General features: G+C 42.0%; 1 protein-coding gene across 2 annotated transcripts in view; it reads left to right on the top strand.

Moving 5' to 3' along the window:
- The first annotated feature begins 729 nt into the window (after positions 1–729).
- The window catches only part of LOC310867301 (nck-associated protein 5-like), a 72,647-nt gene continuing 50,555 nt past the window's right edge, over positions 730–22,821 (top strand). For both annotated transcript variants that reach the window (XM_083777244.1, XM_083777243.1), the window contains exon 1: positions 730–1,204. In XM_083777244.1, the coding sequence (XP_083633370.1) occupies positions 1,089–1,204 (116 nt within the window). In that variant the 5' untranslated portion in view covers positions 730–1,088. The remainder of the gene's footprint in view (positions 1,205–22,821) is intronic.

The raw sequence follows: 22,821 nt of genomic DNA, 5'->3' as shown, positions 1-22,821 counted from the left end.
GCCCCCTCCTCTCTCTCTCTCTCTCTCTCTCTCTCTGTTCTTCTCTTGATTCTCTATTGTCTCTCTCTATGATGTCTCTCTCTCCGTCTGTCTCCATCCCCTTCATCTCTGCCTTCCCCTCTGTTTGTGTCTCCAATCTTCCCTCCTTCACGTTCACGGCAGGTGGAAGTGTTAATCTGGATCATAAAAAAACACCCTCGTAAGCCCCCCCCCCCCCCCAGAATCGGCAGTGCTTTGGATAGTAAGCTGACAGTGATTTTATCATGGTAATGCGTCATCACACGCCACATCGCATTGTCACAATTCACCCCCACCCCCCTCTTCCTCTTAGGAGCCCCCCATTTGTTGAGATCGTTTGTCACATAATTCAAACCGATCCGCCATTGGTCGAGATGGCGTAGAGTTTTTCATTAAATTAAAAAAAAAATTCGGGGGGGGGAAATGAGGCCACCTGACATTCTGTGAGCTCAGCTGCTGTGGTTTTCTGCCCTGGCAGAGTGGCACACTGCGGCGTCCCCAAACACATGCTGATGCAGTCAGTGGCATCTTGAACCCTCTGTGCAGGAAGCAGAGTGCTACTGTGTGCCACCTATGAAGTCAGCAGTCAGCCCATCCCCCACCCTGAACACATGTTAACATCTACTGCAGGGCACGGGGGCTGAAAGAGAGAGAGAGAGATAGAGAGAGAGGGGGAGAGAGAGATGGAGAGGGGGGAGAGAGAGAGCAATGAGCTGGAAGTATGAGTGAGCATGAGAGGAAAAGACAGAAATAGAGCGATAGAGCAGGCAGAGAGAAGGAAGGAGAGAGTCGTTGACTGAGACAGTGATGCTCGCTGTGTGCTGTTTTATCTTTTACTAGGAGGCAACTCCTCTCTCCTCCATCATTGTTTAACAGCCTCATGGATTTGTTTCCCATCGGGTACCAGTGGAATTCCTTGTGTGGATAGCAGCAAGCTGCAGAGAGAAGGTGCAGTCATGCCTGGATGCCAGGTTTCTCGTGGGCCTGCCTCTGTCATCACTGACCCACTTCACGGAGTCCGTGTTGTGGGCTGAGGAGTTGTCGCGGCTGGCGCTGTGTTGTAGTAGTGGATGCTGTGCAGACCATGCATGCTGTGCAACCCAGCGGTGACCACACAGTGTGCTGCAGCCCAGACTGAAGCCTCTCGCTCTCAGTGGACACACACAGGAGGAAGTGACAGAGCAAGGTAAAGTATGATGGACATGCTGTTAATATCAAGCTGGTGTGTGTGAGTGAATATGAGATGCTTGTCTCTCTTTCCCTCTCTGCAATGAGTTTATTGGCACCTTTGTTTACATTATATTACCAGGCACTTAACAAAATAAATACCTGACGGGAGCTTATGTATATTTTGAAAACACAAGACGTGTGCGTCCGTGTACGTGTGCGCGTGTTAAATGTAAACATTTGAGTCCATACATCTATGTTCTCAGATAGATATATCAGTTAGGATCTGCATTATACTTTACTTTAAATCTTCATAACGTTTAAAAAGTTCTTGTTAATACTTTTCATTGGTTCACTATTTACAAAACCCACAGACAAACATACTTTCAAGCTGGTGACCATATTTCGGGCATGTCATTATTATACATTTATTTATATATATATATATATATATATATATATATATATATATATATATATATATATATATATATTTTTTTTTTTAACAATAACTTTAGCTGCTTTGAGGGAGAGATTGACAGGGTTTGACATTTTCAGTTGCTGTTCATTTGACAAGAAGATCAATGGATCAATTTGACTCAATTTGTTCAGCCCAGTCCAGGTTTATTCCACTCTACCAGTTCAGTTCATCTAATTTCAGCTCACTTCAATTCGTTATCATGATAATTGCAAATGTCATTATATAGTTTTTATTTTTTCCAGTATACAATTTTTTTTTTACCCCCTTTTTTTCTCCCCAATTTAGTCGTTTTGCCAATTGGTTCCTCCCGTCACCCATTTCTGCATTGTCACTGCTGTTGTATCCTACTGAGTCTGACTGAACAAACAACTAAACAATGAGCAGGTATTAAAACTGGAATGCAAAAGAAAATGGAAGCTGATACAAAAAACTAAATCTCCCGATTGGATGAAATTGGCATGACATCTGAAAATGTATTTTCTGTTTAGTAAAGAGCTGGAGAGAATTCATTTGATTATTGCAATTTAGATAAAGATAAGGGATATGCTCCGTAAACATCAGGAGCGTTTATTTTGGTGACATTTTGGTGACATTAAACTGCAGTTCTGTCATGACTGAGTACATCCACACAGAATGTGAATACAACTTGTTCATTTTTGTAAATTAATTATGTTTCGAAACAATGTCGATTTTGTTACTTTGAATTAAATAATCAACCTGTATGAATGAGGCATAACCAAATTAATAGTTTGATGTGAAATATTTGTGACACATTTTCGCTTATTTGTCAACGACAAAGTCCACTTGTGGTCTGTGAAGGCATTGCATGTGATACCTAGCCTTACATTCAGTAGTGTGTTTTGTCGTTGTTGTTGTTGTTGGAGTAAGGAGGACAGTGTAATTGAATACAGTATCATTATCAGTGTTCATTTGAGGAGGCTTTTGTGCTTCAGTTCCAAAAGTACTTCAAGCTTTAACTACTAGAGAAACAGATCAGCTGGTTCAGATCCACAGACTGTCAAGTTGCACGTGGGTTAGGGTTAGGAACCAGTCCTGGTTGAGTTGTCAGGCCGAATTCTCTAGAGGTTTACAGGAACAACAATGTATTATGTATTTACCCTTTACAACCACACACACTGTGAGAGGGGTTTTTCACACTGTCATACAGTACCTGAAGAATAAGTACAGGGCAATTCTGAAACCAGATGTTTTTTGTTTTTTTTACCAAGAATAGAAAGAAAGAAAGAAAACCATCTTAGCCCATATATCCTTACCAAACACAACAGTGGTCCTCAGGTTCATTCTTAGTCAGGATGGTGGTCCCTCTCTTACTATCAAAAACCATTGATTTAGTCAAATCAATGGGTTTCAAGTTCAATTGAGACCATACACTGAATGGTGGTGTATACATGCTCATAACAAGCTACTTACTATACAGAAACAAATATGTGTTCACACATATCACACACATATGTTTTTTAAGATTAGTTTTGGGCTTTTATGCCCTTATTGATAGGATAGTAGACTGACAGGAAATGGGAAGAGAGATGGGGAGTGACACGCAGCAGAGGTCGTCGGGATTCGAGCCCGCAAGACGCTGTCAGGCTTGGCATTGCTGCCTAGAGTGCCCGGACCACCACACCGGCGGCCCGGGTCTGTTTTTTGCTAATATTCAACAAACACAAGCATTCACATTTTGGTTAAGTTGTAAACATGACACATTACTAAATCGATTATATCTGATTCATTTCTTGTCGATCAATTTTTCAATTCATAATTTTACATCTACATAAATGTACCTGACAGTAGCACCATCACTTGATTAGTAGATTAACATACAAAATGCAGCCGTCAGCTGATGGACAGTGGATCAATAGGTCAGTAAAGGGCAAAACCCCACTTATTTCAAACCGTAATTAGATGCAGGTCTAATGTTGTGAACTTCAGATGCAGTGTCGCTGTCAGCAGCCTGTCTTACTGTGTAATGCAACCACTTAATGAAGCATGACTGAGCTTATATAACTGAGAATATATGCTCAGCACTCCTTATTTTATCCTCATGAAACATTTCTATGGCTACACTCACGGCATCACGGTTTCCCAGGTGCAGTAACTGAGAATATATGCTCAGCACTCCTTATTTTATCCTCATGAAACATTTCTATGGCTACCGCTACACTCACGGCATCACGGTTTCCCAGGTGCAGTAGTGGCTCAGGAGGAAGAGCAGCTCTCTTGGAATCGGAAGGTTCCTGGTTCAATCCCCGGGTACTTTTGGCAGCTTATTGTAGTATCCTTGAGCAAGACACTGAACCCCTAACTGCTTCAAATGAGTACATTGGTGCCTTGCATTGTTTCCTCTGCTGTCAGTATGTGAATGGGTGAGTGTAACGCACATTGTAAAACACTTTGGAGGAATGGGATATAGAAATTAATCATTTTATTCATTTTCCTCTCACCTTCTTCTCCCCAACTCATGCATTATGTAGTTGGACTTATAATGCACCCATGATTTGAATTACCCCAAGGCCCATATGTGTTTATCAGGATCATTTGATCTATTACTGCTTTCTTCTTAGTTACAGTACATCTCGTTTATAGAGATTATTTTAAATCTCACTTACACCTGCAGCCACATAAACAAGTGTCAAATCTAGCTGCAAGTAGCGATAAGACTGTGCCAAGCAATAAGAAAAATCACACCCGTGTGAACTGAGCGGTGCAGGTTGCTCAACAACACCGATGGCTGGCTGCAGATATATAGTGCTCAGTGTGAATAGGTACCCAGCGGTATTGCAGCTGTTCATACAAACAGACCCCAAACATACCCGCTTATTGTGCGTATTGCACATAGTCTGTACACCCAAAGCAAGAGCTGTGTCTGTGTGCTCGGGAGTAAGCCGAATTTGTTTCCGGTGGGGGTTGGCCTCCACCAGGGCTGTCACCTATCCTGTTTGTGATTTTCATGGACAGGATCTCGGCGTAGTCGTGGCAGAGAGGGTATACGGCTCGGTGAGCTAAGGGTTGCTTCACTGCTTTTTGAAGATGATGTGGTCCTGATGGAACCATCGGTACAAGACCTTCAGCTCTCACTAGACCGGTTTGCCGGTGAGAGTATACGCGGCGGCTGGGATTAGGATCAGCATCTCCAAATCTGAGGCCATGGTTCTCAGCAGGAAACCGATGGATTGTGCAGTCCAAGTCGGGAATGAGATATTACCCCAGGTGAAGGAGTTTAAAGGTATATTCAGTGATTTCACTTAATTCAAATATCACTTATTTTTTTGTTTTGTTGTGATAATCCTCCCTACTATAGAGTGTGCTGACCATATAAGGAGTTCCTCCCTGTCCCCAGTTAACCCCTGGGGGTCAAAAAACCATAGGTTTCGTTTTTGACTCTCTGTCCTGATTGGACGAAAGGTTGGGTCCCACAGCCAAAAACGAAACCTAAGGTTTTTTGAGTGAAATCACTGAATATTTCACTCAATAGTATAGTATCTTGGGGTCTTGTTCACAAGTGATGGGAGGACAGAGAAGGAGATCAGCCGGGGAATCGGAGCGGCAGGTGCGGTATTGCAATCGCTGTACCCCACTGTTGTGACAAAAACAGAGCTTAGCCAGAAGGCAAAGCTCTCTGTTTACCGAGCAATCTTCGTTCCTACTCTCACCTATGGTCATGAAGTGTGGGTCATGTGAATACAATCGAACCAGGCTATAACCAACCAGGGGCCAGTATGCAATTATGGGGCGGGACATTGCAGAAAATTATTTAATACTGACGATATCCACAGTAATATTAGTATTGCTACGCGAGGCTAGTGACAGCCAATCACCGGGTCCACTCGGGTATTAGTGATTACCCGAGCACCGAGACACAGGAGCCATTCCGAACCTACCGGGGCTGGGGCGGCTGTGGTTCAGGAGGTAGAGCAGGTCGACCAATGATCCGTGGGTCGGCAGTTCGAATCCCGGCTCCTCCTGTCCACATGCTCCATTACGCAGCTACAGTATGTGTGTATGTATGTGTACGCAGGGTTGGGAAGTAACGGATTACATGTAATCCGTTACTGTAATCAGAGTAAAACTGAGTAAAAAACAGAGTAACTGTAACGTCTTAGAGTACATTTTAAAATGTGTAATCTGGATTACAGTAACGGGGGTGTTGTAACGGGGGTTACATGAGGATTACATTCTCCCCTTCCCCTCATTAATTTTACAAACAAGTTATAAATTATTATAACACCAAACGGAATGGATTGGAGTTGAGCGCAGCGCGCACCTCTCTGACTCTGTGTAAAATCCTCACAGTGGAGGCTGCTCAGGGCGGTGTTGCCAATTTGCGAGAGAAATAAGCAACCAGGTCTATGAAAACAAGCCCAAAAGAAGCGACTATAAAAGGCCACACGAGCACTTCAAAGCTATATATATCGTCCATTAAACAATGTGCATATTTATATATGTTGGCTATTTGAAAATAGACGATCTACAAGCTCACAACCGTTCTACCATTATTTACAAGCAACTTCAGAAAAATAAGCCCAATGTGGCTTATAATAATCAGACCAGGCAACACTGCAGAGATACTAGATAGGAGAGCATATATGATATATTGGATTGGGGATAAATAATGGGTAGCGCAGTCTTCTCTTTTAGGTCAAATACAATGAGGCTTTTTATTTAAAGAGTAGCCTACAGGGTATAAATATAATTGTATAGGGCTGAGTTATTTGTAGACTATATAAATGAGTCTTTACTGTCTAGTCAATGTTTTAAACTCATGCCATGTCTATCTAAATGAGTGTCAGCCAGGAATGTCAGAAAGAGTTTTTATTTGCCACTTTGACCACACATGGATGGAGTTGTTGGTTGTCAAAGTTGTTGGTGGTTGTCAATCAAAATGGTTCTGTAGGTCAAGATGCATTTTTCTTATGATCTGTTATAAGTTGACACAATAAATGGTGCATTTATATAGCGCCTTTATCCAAGGCGCTTTACAGAGATTGTGCATTACATTCACCCATTCACACACACATTCATACACCGATGGCAGCGGAAACCATGCAAGGCACCAACTAGCATATCGGGAGCAATTAGGGGTTCAGTGTCTTGCTCAAGGACACTTCGACAGTAACTCTGGGGGAGCCCGGGTTCGAACTGGCAACCTTACGGTTACCATCCAGGCACTCTACCCCTGAGCCACCACCGCCCCTGACTCTGACCCTGACTCTACAGTAATGTAACTGTTCAGAGAGGTCAAATTCTTAACAAATGACCTTAACCATATTTCAGTTGTCCTTATCTTAATTTCATAGGCTCAACATTCTTGTCTATCAATGGTAAAACTTGTATTATCTAATTAAATTGAGTTTTACTTAAAAGTAATACAAAAGTAACTGAAAGTAACTTGTAGTTACTTTTTAAATGGAGTAATCGGGATTACGTTACTGACTACATTTTTTAGCAAGTAACTTGTAACTGTAGGGGATTCCTTTTTAAAAGTAACCCTCCCAACCCTGTGTGTACGTATGTGTCCCAGCATGGACCCACACCCTAAAGTGGCCAGTAGAGTACAGTAGAGTACAGCACAGCGTAAAGTGGCACAGACTACACTACGAGCCCTGGGCAAGTTTGTTCCGGGGAACACCCGGGGACCCCCAGGGTGGTAACTCTGTCATTTATCCACGGTTTTGGACACGGCGAGGCTCGGCGGAACCGGGCCGGCACCCTGGGCACGTTCTTGGGGGTCCTGGCCACGTTCATTCCGCAGACCACCCGGGGACCTGTTGTTTCTGTAAAGAAACTATTTGTCATAGATCGATTTAATAGCCAGATTGATACGGTCGCCAGTTACCGCAGTGGGGGCAGCCATGTTTGTTGTTTGTCGCTGTTGAGTGACGGGGCTGATGGCCAATCACCTGCTGATTTTTATTTTAATGTTAGTTTGAAAAGAAGAAACGGAAATGTGTAAAGCCCAGTATTTCATAGCCTACTTCTAGTATGTGACACTAGACAGGCATTGTCTGTTAATTGTATACAGAGATGCGTGAGTCCATTCTGTAACACACACGCACATGCGTGTCAGGTCACATACAGGGGTGAACGCTATCTTTGGTGCCACTAGGGTGGTGAGTTGACAATGAATAATTTCCAACAAACATGGCAAATGTTGCATATTATATTGAATTAATCATTGTTTGTATTGAATTGCCAACACTGGTGTGGCTTTTGGTCATCTGTTGCAGTATAGGCGAGTCGTTTAGTTTTTATTTCATTGTTCTTTTTTATTGCAAGCTAGCCACAACATTGCAGTGTCCACTATCCACCCACCTGTTACTTTTGCGTGCCTTCCATAAATGTCAATCCTGCTGCCGCTACTGTCGTACATCTTAATTTTCTTGGACCTCAATGCTGCTTTCAAGTTTCAACACTGATGACCATATTGAATGCCTTGGCATCCAGGCCCAGTGTGCCTTCTTACCATTGTTTTTATTTAACCATTCATTTAACCTTTTCAGTTAATTTGAGCAACTTAGGTCTGGTGTGTATGCTACAAAGTCAACCATTCAACCATGCTGTAGAGTGTAAGATGGCTAAATATTTGAAGGCAAGGAGCTCAAATCTTATTTGTGAAAGAACAAATCTGCTTGCTTTTATGTTGACTTATTCTTTGTTTCTGCTGTGGCCACAGAAGGGGTCGTAGAGGCACTGTGCAATTCAGCCGGTGGCCCAGTGCTCTTAGAAGAGGAAGAGGAAGAGGAATCCCTTGTTAGAAGAATTAAACGATTACAATAAAAAAGCCAGATGCCAGATGTTTTTGTTTTCTACCAGCCAGGGATTCTTATCTACAAGTTGAGACATGCAGGGTCAACTAGAGGCAATGATTCTACCCTCTGAGGAAATATGGTAAAGAATTACTATTCAGATCAGGTTAACAGGTTTCACTCTCTCCATGTTATCTCCCCAACTACAGCATAGGTAATGCTAAAGCTAATCTAACAACAACCATCATCTTATGGGGGTCACTGGTGTAAATGGGGGTCCATATGGCCCTAATACATTATGTATCAATTTGAGAACCACACAAATCAGAGCCAACTTGAAAATCAGTTTGATTAGACTTGTAATCACTAGTCGAGTGTTGGCTGCAGGGTTTGATTTTGTAAAATAGAAAATAATAGAAAACAGTCTACATTTCCCAAAAGGAAATGCATGTATTATTTAAAACATACGGCCATAAAAATGAATGACCATAGGGGGGATATCAAAATCAGAGGCAAAATCATCTCTCCCTAGCTAATTCAACCCTAGTTGGCTGAATGCCTCAGAAATGTGCCCATCCAATAATTCAGTAGCAGAACATCAGAGACTTGTAACATGGCTGACCTGACCTTAATGCACAGTATATGGGCCTTTAAACAGTAGTGGATGTACAGTAGCTTAGGGCAAGTAAAAAGATATTGTCTGTGACTATATCCACTCCATGAAGCAGAATGTCTAATGCAATTGATTGGGAGACTGGATATGACCATTGTGCAACTGTAGCCTCAAGGTTACAGAGTGGTTTAGAATGGACTGATGGATGGTTGCTGGTTTGAATCTCCAGAAAATCTGCTTTGAAGAAAGTGACAAGTGAGTAATTAGTCCGGCAGCCGAGGTGGACGGGTGGGAAATTTGCTATATAGTCTTTTTTATTGGCCTAAAATATTGTCTATATCATATATACATTCATGAATCCACTTGCTGACCATCTGAAAGTATTGGGCAATTTATAGAGGTTTCTTGTGACCCTACCATTAACATCCTATGGCAGGCAAAAATGTCAAACTTTCCTTTTGCTTTAAGTAGCATGTGACATGTCAAACTAGGGGGTTTTCATGATTCTGACTCCAAGCATTAGTTTTGCACAAAATGCACTCCTTGGGCTAAAAACGGCTATAGACATCATGACTGTGATGAGGTCAGCACATTTTGGGCACATTTGGGAAAGTGGTTATGGCTGCTTTTAGCCCAAGGAGTGTATTTTGTGCAAATCTAATGCTTGGAATGGATTCAAATCATGTAAAAGAAAAAATTGACATTTTGCCAGCCATAGTATGTTAATGGTAGGGTCCAATGAAACCCCTATAAAAAAGATTGCCCAATACTAACAGCAAGTAAGTGAATTCATGAATTATAGACAATATTTTAGGCCAATAAAAAAGACTACGGTATATACCAAATTTCCCACTTTAAACAAATGAAGCCTGTCGGCTGCCGGACTAAATGATATTCCCGTGCAAGGCTATTTATTTTTTATTTTAATGAATATAGGCCTATGTTTATTTTAACCAATCTGTGTGGTAGAGTAGTGTTAATACAATTACAACTAGCACATCTGCAGTGGTTGATAGTGCTCTCTACACTAGTGTATAGTACAGTATGCTTTCACTGAAACATTTAATAATAATAATAATAACATAAATGCAATTTATATAGCATTTGTTTAAGTACTCAAAGTCACTTTACAGAAACAAAATGTAAAACAACTTTATTAAAACACTAGATAAAAGTTTAACAACTAAACACTAACAACAGACGAAAACTATTATAGAAATAAAAGGTGGAAAAGGGGTATTATAATTAGGTAGTCTAAAAAGGTGGGGTTTTAATGTGGTTTTAAACGTTGATGTGAGCTGGGAGTGACTTCCATAGGGAGAGCGCGGCAAATGAGAAGGCTGTGTCACCCCAGGTTAATTTCTTTGTTTTGGGGATGTCCAGGAGGTTGGCATCACACAACCTGATGGAGCTCGAGGGGGTCTGGCCCTGTCCAGATGTCAGAACAGGCCAGCTTATGGAGTTCTGTGTCAGGCGTGCCCAAATATGGAGTGTTGTGTTGTCAGAGCAGGCCAGCTCCATATATGGACCCTCCAGAGCCTGGGAAGAGGCCTTTTTGAGGCGGTTCTGGACAACCGTGGGTCGGAACCATGGATCAGTTCAGGGGCCCTGAGTCAGGCATGCCCAAATATAGTTTCCCAAATGATTCACTTATCTGCCCTGACTTTTATCCTCAATATGTACTTTGCTCAGGCAATTAAAACATCACTAGGGGGTGATCAGCCAATCCACAAGCCAATGTTTGTGTTTACACAAACCCGGAAAGCTGGACATAGGAGGGGCTAGCGCCTCAAAGAAAGTGACGTCATCTCCAGTCTCCAACCAGCTACTTAAGCGCTCATATTGCTCATGTGCAGCTGTATTTGTTATTATTATTATATAGAAAGTAGTCTCCCATTGCCAGACTGTTGCCTCTCTCAATTTCAAATGCGTCCGTCATATTGCATTCAGAGATTGTGGAATAGTTGTCTGGCTATGCGAGACTATATAGGAGGCTATTGCAGTAGTCGAGTCGTGATGTGATGAAGCCATGAATAGTCTCAGCAGCATTGTGTGTGAGACAAAGGCGGGCGATGTTATGAAGGTGTAAAAAGGCAGTGTTTGTGATCTGGTTGACATGGTACTGGAAGGAGAGTGTGGTGAATTGAATACATACTATTTTGTACCATGTGCTGTTTACATTTCAAACTAATAATGTATATAATCAATCAATAACACCAAGTTTGCAGACTTGGCTGGAGGGGGTGACAATGGAACCATCACTGTTGAGGGAGAAATCATGAGTGGAGTGGGTGATGGCGTCTGGGCCAAAGATTAGGATTTTAGATTTATTGCAGAACGAGTTTTAGGAAGTTTGATTGCATCCATGTTTTGATGTCAGTCAGGCAGGAGGTGCGGGTGGAGTGAGTGATTTACACGCTGGTGTCAGGTAGGACACCTTGTTGATAACAGGGCCAAGGGAGGATATTCCCTCTTGTTTGAGTGGTAGATGTTTAGTCTTGCATGCGGGAGACCCGGATGTGTTACAGTTGTAATTATATCTCTCTCCGTTGGGAGAGCTGGACATGAAGCTTATGGATTGCAGCTTTAACCCCTACTGCTCTAGTGGAGCTTCTGAAGAGAAGATCAAGTTGTTTTACTGAAGCAGTGTTGTAAATTGCATGTGTGTTGATTGATTGATTGCTAGATGGATGGATGGATAGATAGATAGATGGATGCATGTTTAAAGATGGAGTGCCATGATTTCTAAAACATGATCATCAGGTATTGTTATAATATAAAAAAGTGTACAGTATTTGTTAAAATCATGCTTTTATGTGGACACGCCCACCAGTTCATTAAGTATGCCTGGTTTGCCTGGTGGGTGGTGATGGGTGGTGATCCACCTGAACTGAAGCCGCACCCACAGCTGTTGTATGATAAAGTGGGAGGGGTTAGGGGAGGGGCTGATAGTGTGATGTCACTATATTGCTTTTTAATTCATTGGCCCGTTTGACTGTCAAGGGTTCAGCCTCCAGGAAGAAACCCTAAATACAAAGTTAATACACCATTGCACATAAAAACGACTCCAGGGTGTCTAATGAAGTACTGTCACCTCATAGACACATGAAAAACTGAAACAATTGTGGCACTCCATCTTTAAAATAACACAAATATTGGACAAACAGCTCTACTTCAGAGCCCGACAGGATTTGTTTTAACTCGTAATGCGTTGTCTGCACCTTGATAAATATAACTGTACTAAATATATCCCATCTAAAGACTATTTATGTAGTGAAACAATGAAGGATGATGCTTAAAGAGGAACAATACTTGTGTTTATCCCATGAATATTACAAATAAAAAGAAGATTCACAGAATGACATTGAATAGATCAGTTGAATGTTAGAGTTGGGTGAGTGAATAAGCAACCAAGCAATTTCATTAGTTAGTTAGTTAGTTAGTTAGCTGTTTTTTTTAACAGCGGTCCAGTGTGTTGTTATGTCATGCATCCCACGAGACAGCTGTCGACACATTACATGTTGCATTAATATAGCACCTTTTCCCAAAGCGTCTATTACATCCACTCATTCATACACAGACCGTGGAGGCAACCATGCAAAGCACCAACCTGCTCATCAGGAGCAGTTGGGGTTCAGTGTCTTGCTCAAGGACACTTTGACACTGAGCCAGGAAGAGCCAGGGATCGAACCGGAAACATTCCGAATCCCAAGTGACTGAGATAACGATTGAGTGAGTGAAGGAGTGGGAGATAACCTGAGTCTGAATCATCGCCAGAACATTTGTATTTATTTTTTATGCTCTCTGTATGCTCATGGTGGGAACAGCGTGACTGATGCCTGCCTGTGATGTCAGTAATCTGTGATGTGGCATATCTATGACATATATTACTCAAAATGTGAGCAATGTTTCAGCCCCATCAGAGCCCCATTGACTTCCACTTCCATATTAAAAGGATAACATGCAAGTAATCAACACCGACCCACTCATAGATGGCTAGCCTCCTGCAGACCCACTGATCAAAAAAAATAAAAAAAAAATACAATACTGTACATACACAGATACACACAAGTTTACTTCACAACTTATTTCCCCCATTGTGTGTTACAGCTAATGATGGAGCTGTGTGTTTATCAGCAGGATGTGAGTATGTACTCGTTGAATGCCCACGGGGCCTGGATGGAGCACGCTCCCCTGTCCTAATTCTCTCCAACATCAATGCCTCAGGCTGCACGGCTGCCTTGATTATACCAATTTATCCCCGCCCAAAGGAAGACATTTAATTTCACTGTTTACACTGCACTACTTTCCCCATCTAAATCTAAACATGGCAGCTATTTTGGGTGTTCCTCACCCAAAGGCTGGGAGCCTAGCAAGGCCGTTAGCCTAGCCTGAGGCAAACATTTCTTCACCAGCTTACCTGTGTATTTTGATGTATTTTTGGGGACTAAAAATCCACATCGGCAAAGTAACTAGTAATTAATTGTACGTTTTCAGATACGGTATGCAATCCTGGGGAGTGTGGTTGCCTATATAGGCAATATAATACATATTGTGTGATGTCACCGTATACCGCAAACGGGTATGGACTAGTACTTTATTATTGTTGTACAGAGGACATGTAGATTTATGAATTTAAAGTAGTTAGACCCTGGGCATAATGGTGTATGAATATTTGCAGCGCTGTGTTCATTAGAGATAAAGACACGATATAGAGCATGTTCTCCTTTTGCGCACACATTCAATTAAAGTCTGAACGTACCTTTAGAATCAAAGTGTGCTGAGTAGTAGTCAGCCACTATTTTTACAATAGTGGCTCCTGAATTGTGCTGAGTAGTCACATGCTTTTACAGTAGTGGTCTAGGACTCTGCAAAGGTAAATTTAGTAGGACACATCGTATTGTGGCCTCTGTATCCTGATATGTATCGATCGTGCCCTAATAGACACATACAAAACGGAAAAAGTACAAAAATCACGGCACTCCATCTTTAAATTAAGGTATCAAAATATAAAAATTGTGTAAGCATAGGTGGATAATATCACTGTGGAAACCTTGAACTTGAAAATGATTAAGTCTATGAGTTTTCTACACAGCCTTCAGGGGGCAGGGACCCCCAGAAGTCCTTCAGGGGGCGTGGCAGGGACCCCCAGGAGTCCTTCAGGGGGCAGGGACCCCCAGGAGTCCTTCAGGGGGCAGGGACCCCCAGGAGTCCTTCAGGGGGCAGGGACCCCCAGGAGTCCTTCTACAAGCTACACAGCTCACAGCATGTCACTTCGTGCCATGCTACGAGCTTGTAGGTACATCTGCTATTTTTTTTTTTTTTTTGAAAAACCTTGAAAAAGTGTTGGTACATTTTGAATAATTTTGACAATATTTACATAAATCTTCTCTTCTGGGTGTTCCTGGCACAATACCTTTTCAGAGGGGGAGGTCCACAAACAAATACAAATCAATGTGGGGGTCCTTGGCATGAAACAGTTTGAGAACTACTGGCCTATTGAACAAATGAAAAGTATTGACTAATAATATTCTTGTCACAAGCTCTTGTTAATACTTTTCAGTGGTTTCATATTTATAAAACTCACAGACCAATTTAACCACTTTCAACCTTGTGTCGCTATTTTGGGCATTTTCAAAATAGATTTTTAAAATAGCAGTGCAACACATTTTGGAGCTTGCAGATTGGCTGTTTCGGCTGCTTTTGCACGACAGTCAATTAAAATGTAGTATGAAATTATTAATGAATGAAAATACATAAAAGATGTACTGTATGCCGGTTTGGGTGATCTCGGAGGGCTGTTAGCCAGTTATCAAATGAATGAAACGGTGTGACGTCAAACTCGGGGTTTATTTATGGTTTATAATAATCATGTTCTCATAATCAATGGTAACCATGTAATGCCTCATAGTTACTGCAAATCCACATCTACTGTAGCTTCTGAGTGACATTACATTAGTGACTCATGGATGGCTCATTGATCTGCACGGAGACAGGCGACTATGTAAGATTCAAGGCATACATATTGTCATGGATCCAATAAGGGCTGCACGTAATTTTCTGTATAGGCTACAATATAGGGTGATTTACCTGTTTTTCCAAATGTACTTTACTAGATCAGATTCTTCATATGTTGCAGAATATGTGAATACCTCACAGAAACATCTGTAACGTGTATTTGCTCTACCATGGATGGAATTAATGAAAGACTATGTTCGGATGCTTCCACAAAGTAAACACATTTAGCATATTAGGCCTACCGTATATTTCATATTGTGTTGGACACCATCTAGACTCTGACTCGTCTTTTTCTGTGGCCTGCTATCCAACAACACCACCATCATCATGCTATAATCTAAAAATAGAACACGTGAGAACATTGAGGTTGTGTTAATGAGTAGGTTGAAACCAAGCTGCTGACACTAATCCAACAGCACTATCTGCAGGGAAATTATTAATTCAGGGCAATTAATTAAAGAAATGTATTAATAATCTTGGCCACAAGAGGGGGCTCCTGGACTACAGTATGTGCTGCAGCATAGTCATACTGTCTGAGCAAACAGTATGTGTTGACTATGATCATCTGGTTGATTAACAATGAGATAATGAATAATTCTAATGTGGCACAGTGACAGTCCCTTGGATCAAGACACCTACATACATACAGTAGACAAATGCTGTTCAGTTCATTACTCTTGAACTGACCTTAAAAGACTCATTCCATGATGACTACACGATACACACAAAACATCAACAGTAAACTTGTGATTGTGCTGAGTACTGCAACATTAATGTAAACACATTTTCAGTGGTTCTCTAACATTTTCATATAAAAGACCCCCAAATTTATATGTATTTGGCCACGGTCGCATGTTTGTGCCAGAGATGCCCAATAAGAGATTTGTCCACATACAAGATACAGTACGAGGTCACGACGTGTATCATCACAACACATTGTGAGCAATTTTTGAATAGGCAAAAATTAAAATAGGTGTAAGTGTCTAAACTCCACTTTGCGAACCATTGTTCTACAATCATTGTTCTCCTTTTGTTCTAAGAATGTTCTTGGCAGGGGGAATGCATTTTCCTTTTCTTGGGTTGAATAGACAACTGCAGCTCCTGTGAAATGCATCTTGATTTGTTCTGACTGTGATTGTACACAGCATTGATCAAGACATAAATGTTTTATCCTTATTACAAGACTGTGAAATGCATCTTGATTTGTTCTGACTGTGATTGTACACAGCATTGATCAAGACATAAATGTTTTATCCTTATTACAAGACTCTGACTGTAAGTACAATGATGGATACATAATATGTATCCAATCCAAATATATATATATACACACTACACAGCGTTATTGACTAATACAATAGCCATATTATGGTTACTAAAACTGGTGTGTGTGTGTGTGTGTGTGTGTGTGTGTGTGTGTGTGTGTGTGTGTGTGTGTGTGTGTGTGTGTGTGTGTGTGTGTGTGTGTGTGTGTGTGTGTGTGTGTGTGTGTGTGTGTGTGTGTGTGTGTGTGTGTGTGTACCTGTGTTTGCATTGCATGCATGAAGGAATTCTTATTCTGTGGTACTTTAGTGTTCTACTTACAGTTGAGAGAAGCTTAATGTGAAGCTTATAGTGCAGTGCAGTTGTGATTAAACTGTGTCAGATGAAGCTTGGCTTTTGACCGGTGGGTTATATGTTCAAATCCCAGATCAGCTGTGAGAATCATGTGAAATGATCTCCTTTGATGAAGGCCTATTCATTCATAGTCCAGTTTTCGGTGAAGAGGTGACCAGTGTGTTAGTAAAAACAGAGAGGTGTGTTGTGTGAGCGGTGACCACCGCGGCGTGACGTCATGTTGTAGTTTTCGGTGGTCACCTCTTACGGAAAACTGGACTATGAATGCGTCTTAAGACTGGTTGTACTGGTCAGCTCCCACTGACCGACAGTAGAAACCGGTGGTTTTACTGGTCAGCTCCCACTGACCAACAGTTTAAAGACTGTGGTTGTACTGGTCAGTTCCCAGTTATAAACCGTAGAAGACTGTGGTTGTACTGGTCAACTCCCAGTTATAAACATTAGTAGACTGTGGTTGTACTGGTCAGCTCCCAGTTATAAACAGTAGAAGACTGTGGTTGTACTGGTCAGCACCAAATGATCAGCATAATACTGTGATTGTACTGGGCATCTCCCATTGACATAACAATGCTCACCCTGTGAGAATGTCCCATAAGAACTTTAATTATGCCTATGCGACGAATTCAATGGGACTTTGAGTTTGTTTTTAATCCGCCATTCGCGGATTTCCGCAAAAAGAAGGATTTACATTGAAAAGCATTGGGAGTTTGTTTGAGAAAGTTTGGCGGGAAAATTAAACTGGGAACTCAGATTAGGTGTGACCACACCCTATAGTAACCCTCTTTTGTGTCACCACCCTCTGCAGGGCGACGGTGGCTCAGGGGTAGAGTGGCCGGATGGTAACCACAAGGTTGCCAGTTTGAACCTGGGCTCCCCCAGAGTTGGTGTCGAAGTGTCCTTGAGCAAGACACTGAACCCCAAATTGCTCCTGATTTGTTGGTTGGTGCCTTGTATGGTTTCCGCCACCATTGGTGTATGAATGTGTGTGTGAATGGGTGAATAATGCACAATCTTTTTTTTATATATATATATAATTATTTATCCCACGATTTTGTAACCCATTTTTCACCCCTGTGTCAATTATCTAATGTGATCCTGCGCTCTACACACCCTCCGCCAACCTAGTCCCTATATATGTGGGACATTGAACTCATGCTTCCTTCATGCCTGAGTGTCCAAGTTGCTTTAATGCACAATCTATGTAAAGAGCCTTGGATAAAGGCGCTATATAAATGCACAATTTACCATGTAGGAAAAGTGCTTTTGCTCTTGTTAGGGTTAGTTTTAGCTCATCTCTGAGTCCGCCACCAGATGGCAGTGGTGAATCATATTTTACAGTGTGTGTGTGTGTGTGTGTGTGTGTGTGTGTGTGTGTGTGTGTGTGTGTGTGTGTGTGTGTGTGTGTGTGTGTGTGTGTGTGTGCATGTGCGTGTGCGTGTGCGTGTGTGCGCGCGCACGCTGTATGTTGTATGTCATCAGCTCTTTTGTCAGTCACTGACATACATTGTGCGTGTGAGTTGTATGTCATCAGCTCTTTTGTCAGTCACTCACATACTTTGTATATTACAAACTGTTAACATCATGTTTACCAGTTTACACACAGCTGGTATTGTCTGGATGCACCCATGACCACCCTGACTCATTTATTTTGCGTGACATACTTTTAAGATGAGGGACTGAGAGAAGAGAATTTGAACCCAACCATCCTAGCTTCTCAGATCCCTCCTTATAATAATGAATTGCATTTTTATAGCGCTTTTCCAAGTGCTCAAAGCGCTTTACAATGGTTCATTCATTCATACATTGGGAGGTGAAGCGGCGAACAGTCGTCGTCAGCGTCCTCACTTCCCACATTCACACACCAATGGTGGGGAGCTCACACCGACCAACTCATTGGAGGCAATGTAGGGTTCAGTGTCTTGCCCAAGGACACTTCGACATATGGCCAGGAGGACCCGGGATTCGAACCGCTGACCCAGGGATCATTGGACGACCTGCTCTACCTCCTGAGCCACAGCCGCTACCCCTTCTTTATGAATTTAGTATGTATATCCAGACTCCAGTATAGATATGTCGTAGTATTTGCTCACGGGGCCCTGATGAAGTCTAGTAGGTTGTAGCAACGCAAACCTAACCCTACTTTAATAAAAGTCTTCTGAACCTTAACCGCTTGAAACCTAGCATCCCTATTCTGGGGGAAACGTTCAGCAAAAATAGCAGATATCTTGCAACGTGTTGTGACTCGTGAGTTTGTAGATATGCTAGTTTCTACAAAGACAGTTGGTATAATAGGTTTATCCTAGAGGGAGACCTGGGGGGACTGCAGTCAATTAACTGAATTGTATCCATGGCAACAGTTCTCAGGTGTGTTTGATTTTTAAGCTTCTACAGGTATTTGGTCAACCTGGTCCCAAAATGACAGATTATCCTTAAAGTACAATTTAAATGTCTTGAGGAGGAGAGGAGAGCGAGAAGAGAGGATGGGCCAGGAGAGAAGAGGAGGATATGAGAGGGGAGGACAGGGGAGGTGATGTGAGGGCATGAGAGGAGTGTGTTTTTATTGTTGTTTGCTGGTTCCAGACAGTTCATGTCAGTGTTTTCTGTTTTGTGTTCCAGTTTGGAGGAGTGAGAGATAAGCAGATGTATCTCTGTTTTAATTCCATCAAAATCTGTCGGATTATGATATTATGCTCGTCAAACTGTGGCGCTCTTATCCCTGTAGCTACACCGGCGAGAATAATACCCCCAAGCCTAATTCATAAAAGTCATACTAATAACCGCACATGCATAGAGACGCAGTGTAGTGCATCAGTAATCTAGGATCATAGGTAAACTAATAATCTATCATCAGTCTAAGCAGTATAATGTCAAAAGATGGTGTGTATTCTGTACATTGAAACTATACAAACTATATACCAGGTTAACAAATTAACCTGGCATCAGTCTAAATAACATCTAAATTTCATCTCTCTCTCTCTCTCTCTCTCTCTCTCTCTCTCTCTCTCTCGCACGCGCGCGCACTCTTTCTCTGAAACTTCATATGAAGTGTCTGCCTCCAGCACTGACATTCCCGTTTGTCTCCTCTCTCATTGATGGCTGGTACTTCTCAGCGGGTTCATAAGGGGTAGTAATAAGCTGGCATTATGTCCAGCCAACTGCAGAATGACTGCTGAGCTGAGAGCCCTCTCGCACTCCAGGTTCTGAACCCATCTGCCTGTGCTCAGTGAAGTGTGAGATTATAGGCTCTGGTGATTAGTGTCAGTGATTTAATTTGCCACGCGTTGAGGAAATGTGGTAGAGAGATGATGATGGACATTGAGGGTGGTGGTGGTGGTGTCATTGGTTTGCTAATCAGGACGGCGCCGTGCTTACCAGAGGAATGTTGTGCCAGTGTGTCAAATGGAGTTTAGTAGAGGTATAAAACAGAGAGGTAGCGCATCAGTTGTCGAACATTTTCATGTCAAGCGCCCCCAAATTGATACCTATATACAAGTGTGAACGCGGGAAGCAAACGCAGCTGTTGTGGCAGTCTGAGACACACACACACACACACACACACACACACACGTACACGTACACGTACACACACACAGACCTTTGTGCGTGCTTGTGTATTTCTTTGTGTGTGATACAGCTGCGCCCCCCCCCCCAACCCAATTGCTTAGTATAGACCTGCATTTTTTTATTTATTATTATTATTATTAAGTATATAGGGTGAGAGAGAAACCTATGATATTATTAGTCATTGTTAAAGAGGACATGCTCTCTAGCTGGTGAAATTAATCACTTTCAATCTGACATCCCTACTTGGTGCATGCTATAGGCAAATATTTAAAAAGAATAGTGAAAACAGTGTCACATTGTGAGCTTGTAGATTCCACTATTCTTGTAGTTAAACTTTTCTTCATTTAGCTGGGGACCCCCTGGAAGAACGGTACTTATATGTTCACATGCAGACACTATTCTGTATTGAACAAAATGCGCCACTGAGACCCCATGGATTGAGTAGTGTTTGAATAGGAAGCACAGCATTGCCATGAATCACATCCATTCATTACATTTATGGTACAACCACCCCTCTGATATAAATAAGATTGCCTGTCTTGTAAGGCTCAGGTGTTTATACTCAGGTGTATTGTAGTGCTGCAGCTATACAGTAATGAAAACCCTAGAGAGCAACAGATGGGCTTCCAGTTTTCCACGGTGAGGTGCTCGCCTACCCGTTTGGCTCGTCATCAGAGCGGTGACAAGGGTTGAGTCACTCGCTGTGTGGGTGAAACTAGGCCATCCATTCACACAGTGTTGTGCACAATGAGTTGGGGTCAGAGGCTTCTGGAAAGTGTAGCCTGTGGCAAAATGTCATGGAGAAACTGCATGAAACCTCCAGTATAATGCAATGGAGATTCCTTTTATGTGAAGCATCAGTGGAGACGTACAGTAGCCAACAAATAACAATAAGTGCCACAGGCTATATGTTATAGATTGACTTTATCAAATGAAAGCTGAAATACATGAGAACCTGAAGAGACTTGAAGAGTCGAATGGAATGTCTTCCTGTCTAGCAGTTCTGCCCCCTGTACGATCGTTACAAGTGGTCTTGGACAGTCAGCTGCCCTTCAAGGTAACACTTTGTAATGATCACTCGATCCTGTAAATTTGCACGCATCCGGAAGGATAGATCCATTCTTTCTAGGCTTTCTAGTCTTGTCCAGGGCAGGCTTGACTGTTGCTAACTGTCTTTGCTGGCATGCTTTCTCAGACCCCTTCAAATAATCCAGGATGTCGTGGCACACTTCCCTTTCCTTCAGAACATGATCCAGTCCTACACCCCTTTCCAGACACTTAGATCTTCTACCACGGGATGTCTCATTTATTGCAATATTGTTTGGGCAAGCCCTCCATGGGTTTATTTTCTCACCTGCACACACTTCTATTTTATTGATGTTACCTTTTTTGTACTGTTTTATTGTGCGAATAAAGTATAAACTAAACTAAACAACAACAAATAAATTGTGGGGAATATAACAGTGCTAACATGCACGTTGTACGCACGGGAATTTAACAGTGCTAAATTGCACGTTGTACGCACGCACGCACGCAGTGTAGTATACAGTATACTCAGTGTTGAATTACAATTGTATAGCTATGAGGACACTGAACTCTGGCAACATATCTGTCTGTCCTCTTTCTGTCACCTACTGAAATAAATCATTTCAAGCGTTGTTTCAGTTTTGCACATTTAACTCCTAAAAGTAAAACAGATTTTGACTCTGTGGGCAGTAACATTCCATCAATCAGGGTCGTCTTTGTTCTCTGTTATCCCATAATTAAAAACAGGTAGTCCACAAATCTGGAACATAAACATGCTCAAAGCAGCATAATGCCTGATCTGCCATGATCTGTAATGACTATACTGTAGTTCTGCATGTTACAACCTGGTCAAATTAATAGCCTACATAATTGTCCCAGTGATTTGTTTGTGTGTGTGTGTGTGTGTGTGTGTGTGTGTGTGTGTGTGTGTGTGTGTGTGTGTGTGTGTGTGTGTGTGTGTGTGTGTGTGTGTGTGTGTGTGTGTGTGTGTGTGTGTGTGTGTGTGTGTGTGTGTGTGTGTGTGTGAACTTGATTCGATTAATCCAAGCCTATTGATCATTTAAAAAACATACTAAATGCATGCAGCCCACCCGTCTGATGTGTTAATTGGTCAGCTGGGCATGTGTGAATCAATTTGCAACTTTGTGTTGAAAAGTGCTGTACACGAACACGGCTGTACAATCATGTTTATCTTTGAAAAAAACCGAAAAAAAACTGATGAATCTCATTGGGACAAAGAAATCACATCCATAATGCAAACCAGATGCCATTGTATCTCTGTTAAGGTACGGGAATTATGTCATGACGGATAAGCAATAAGAACAAAAGCATCTTTGTGCCGAGGCTCTGCATTCCATACATAGTGTGACATTAAGCCCAATCATGTTACACATTAACACATTTAGAGCAAAGACAACATAACATCCAGCATTCATTCTGTGGCACTCCAGGAATGAGGCCCAAATACATAGACAGAGTCTGCGGCCGCACTGACCTCAAGTTGTTCCCCCCCCTGCCAGGCCAGAGTCATGGGACAGGGACACAGGACCGGGGAC

This window comes from Protomyctophum parallelum, assembly GCF_964188405.1.
Source record: "Protomyctophum parallelum genome assembly, chromosome: 11".
In the NCBI taxonomy this organism is placed as follows: domain Eukaryota; kingdom Metazoa; phylum Chordata; class Actinopteri; order Myctophiformes; family Myctophidae; genus Protomyctophum; species Protomyctophum parallelum.
Note: the sequence above shows the minus strand (reverse complement) of the source record. Positions and strands in the feature narration are given on the sequence as shown.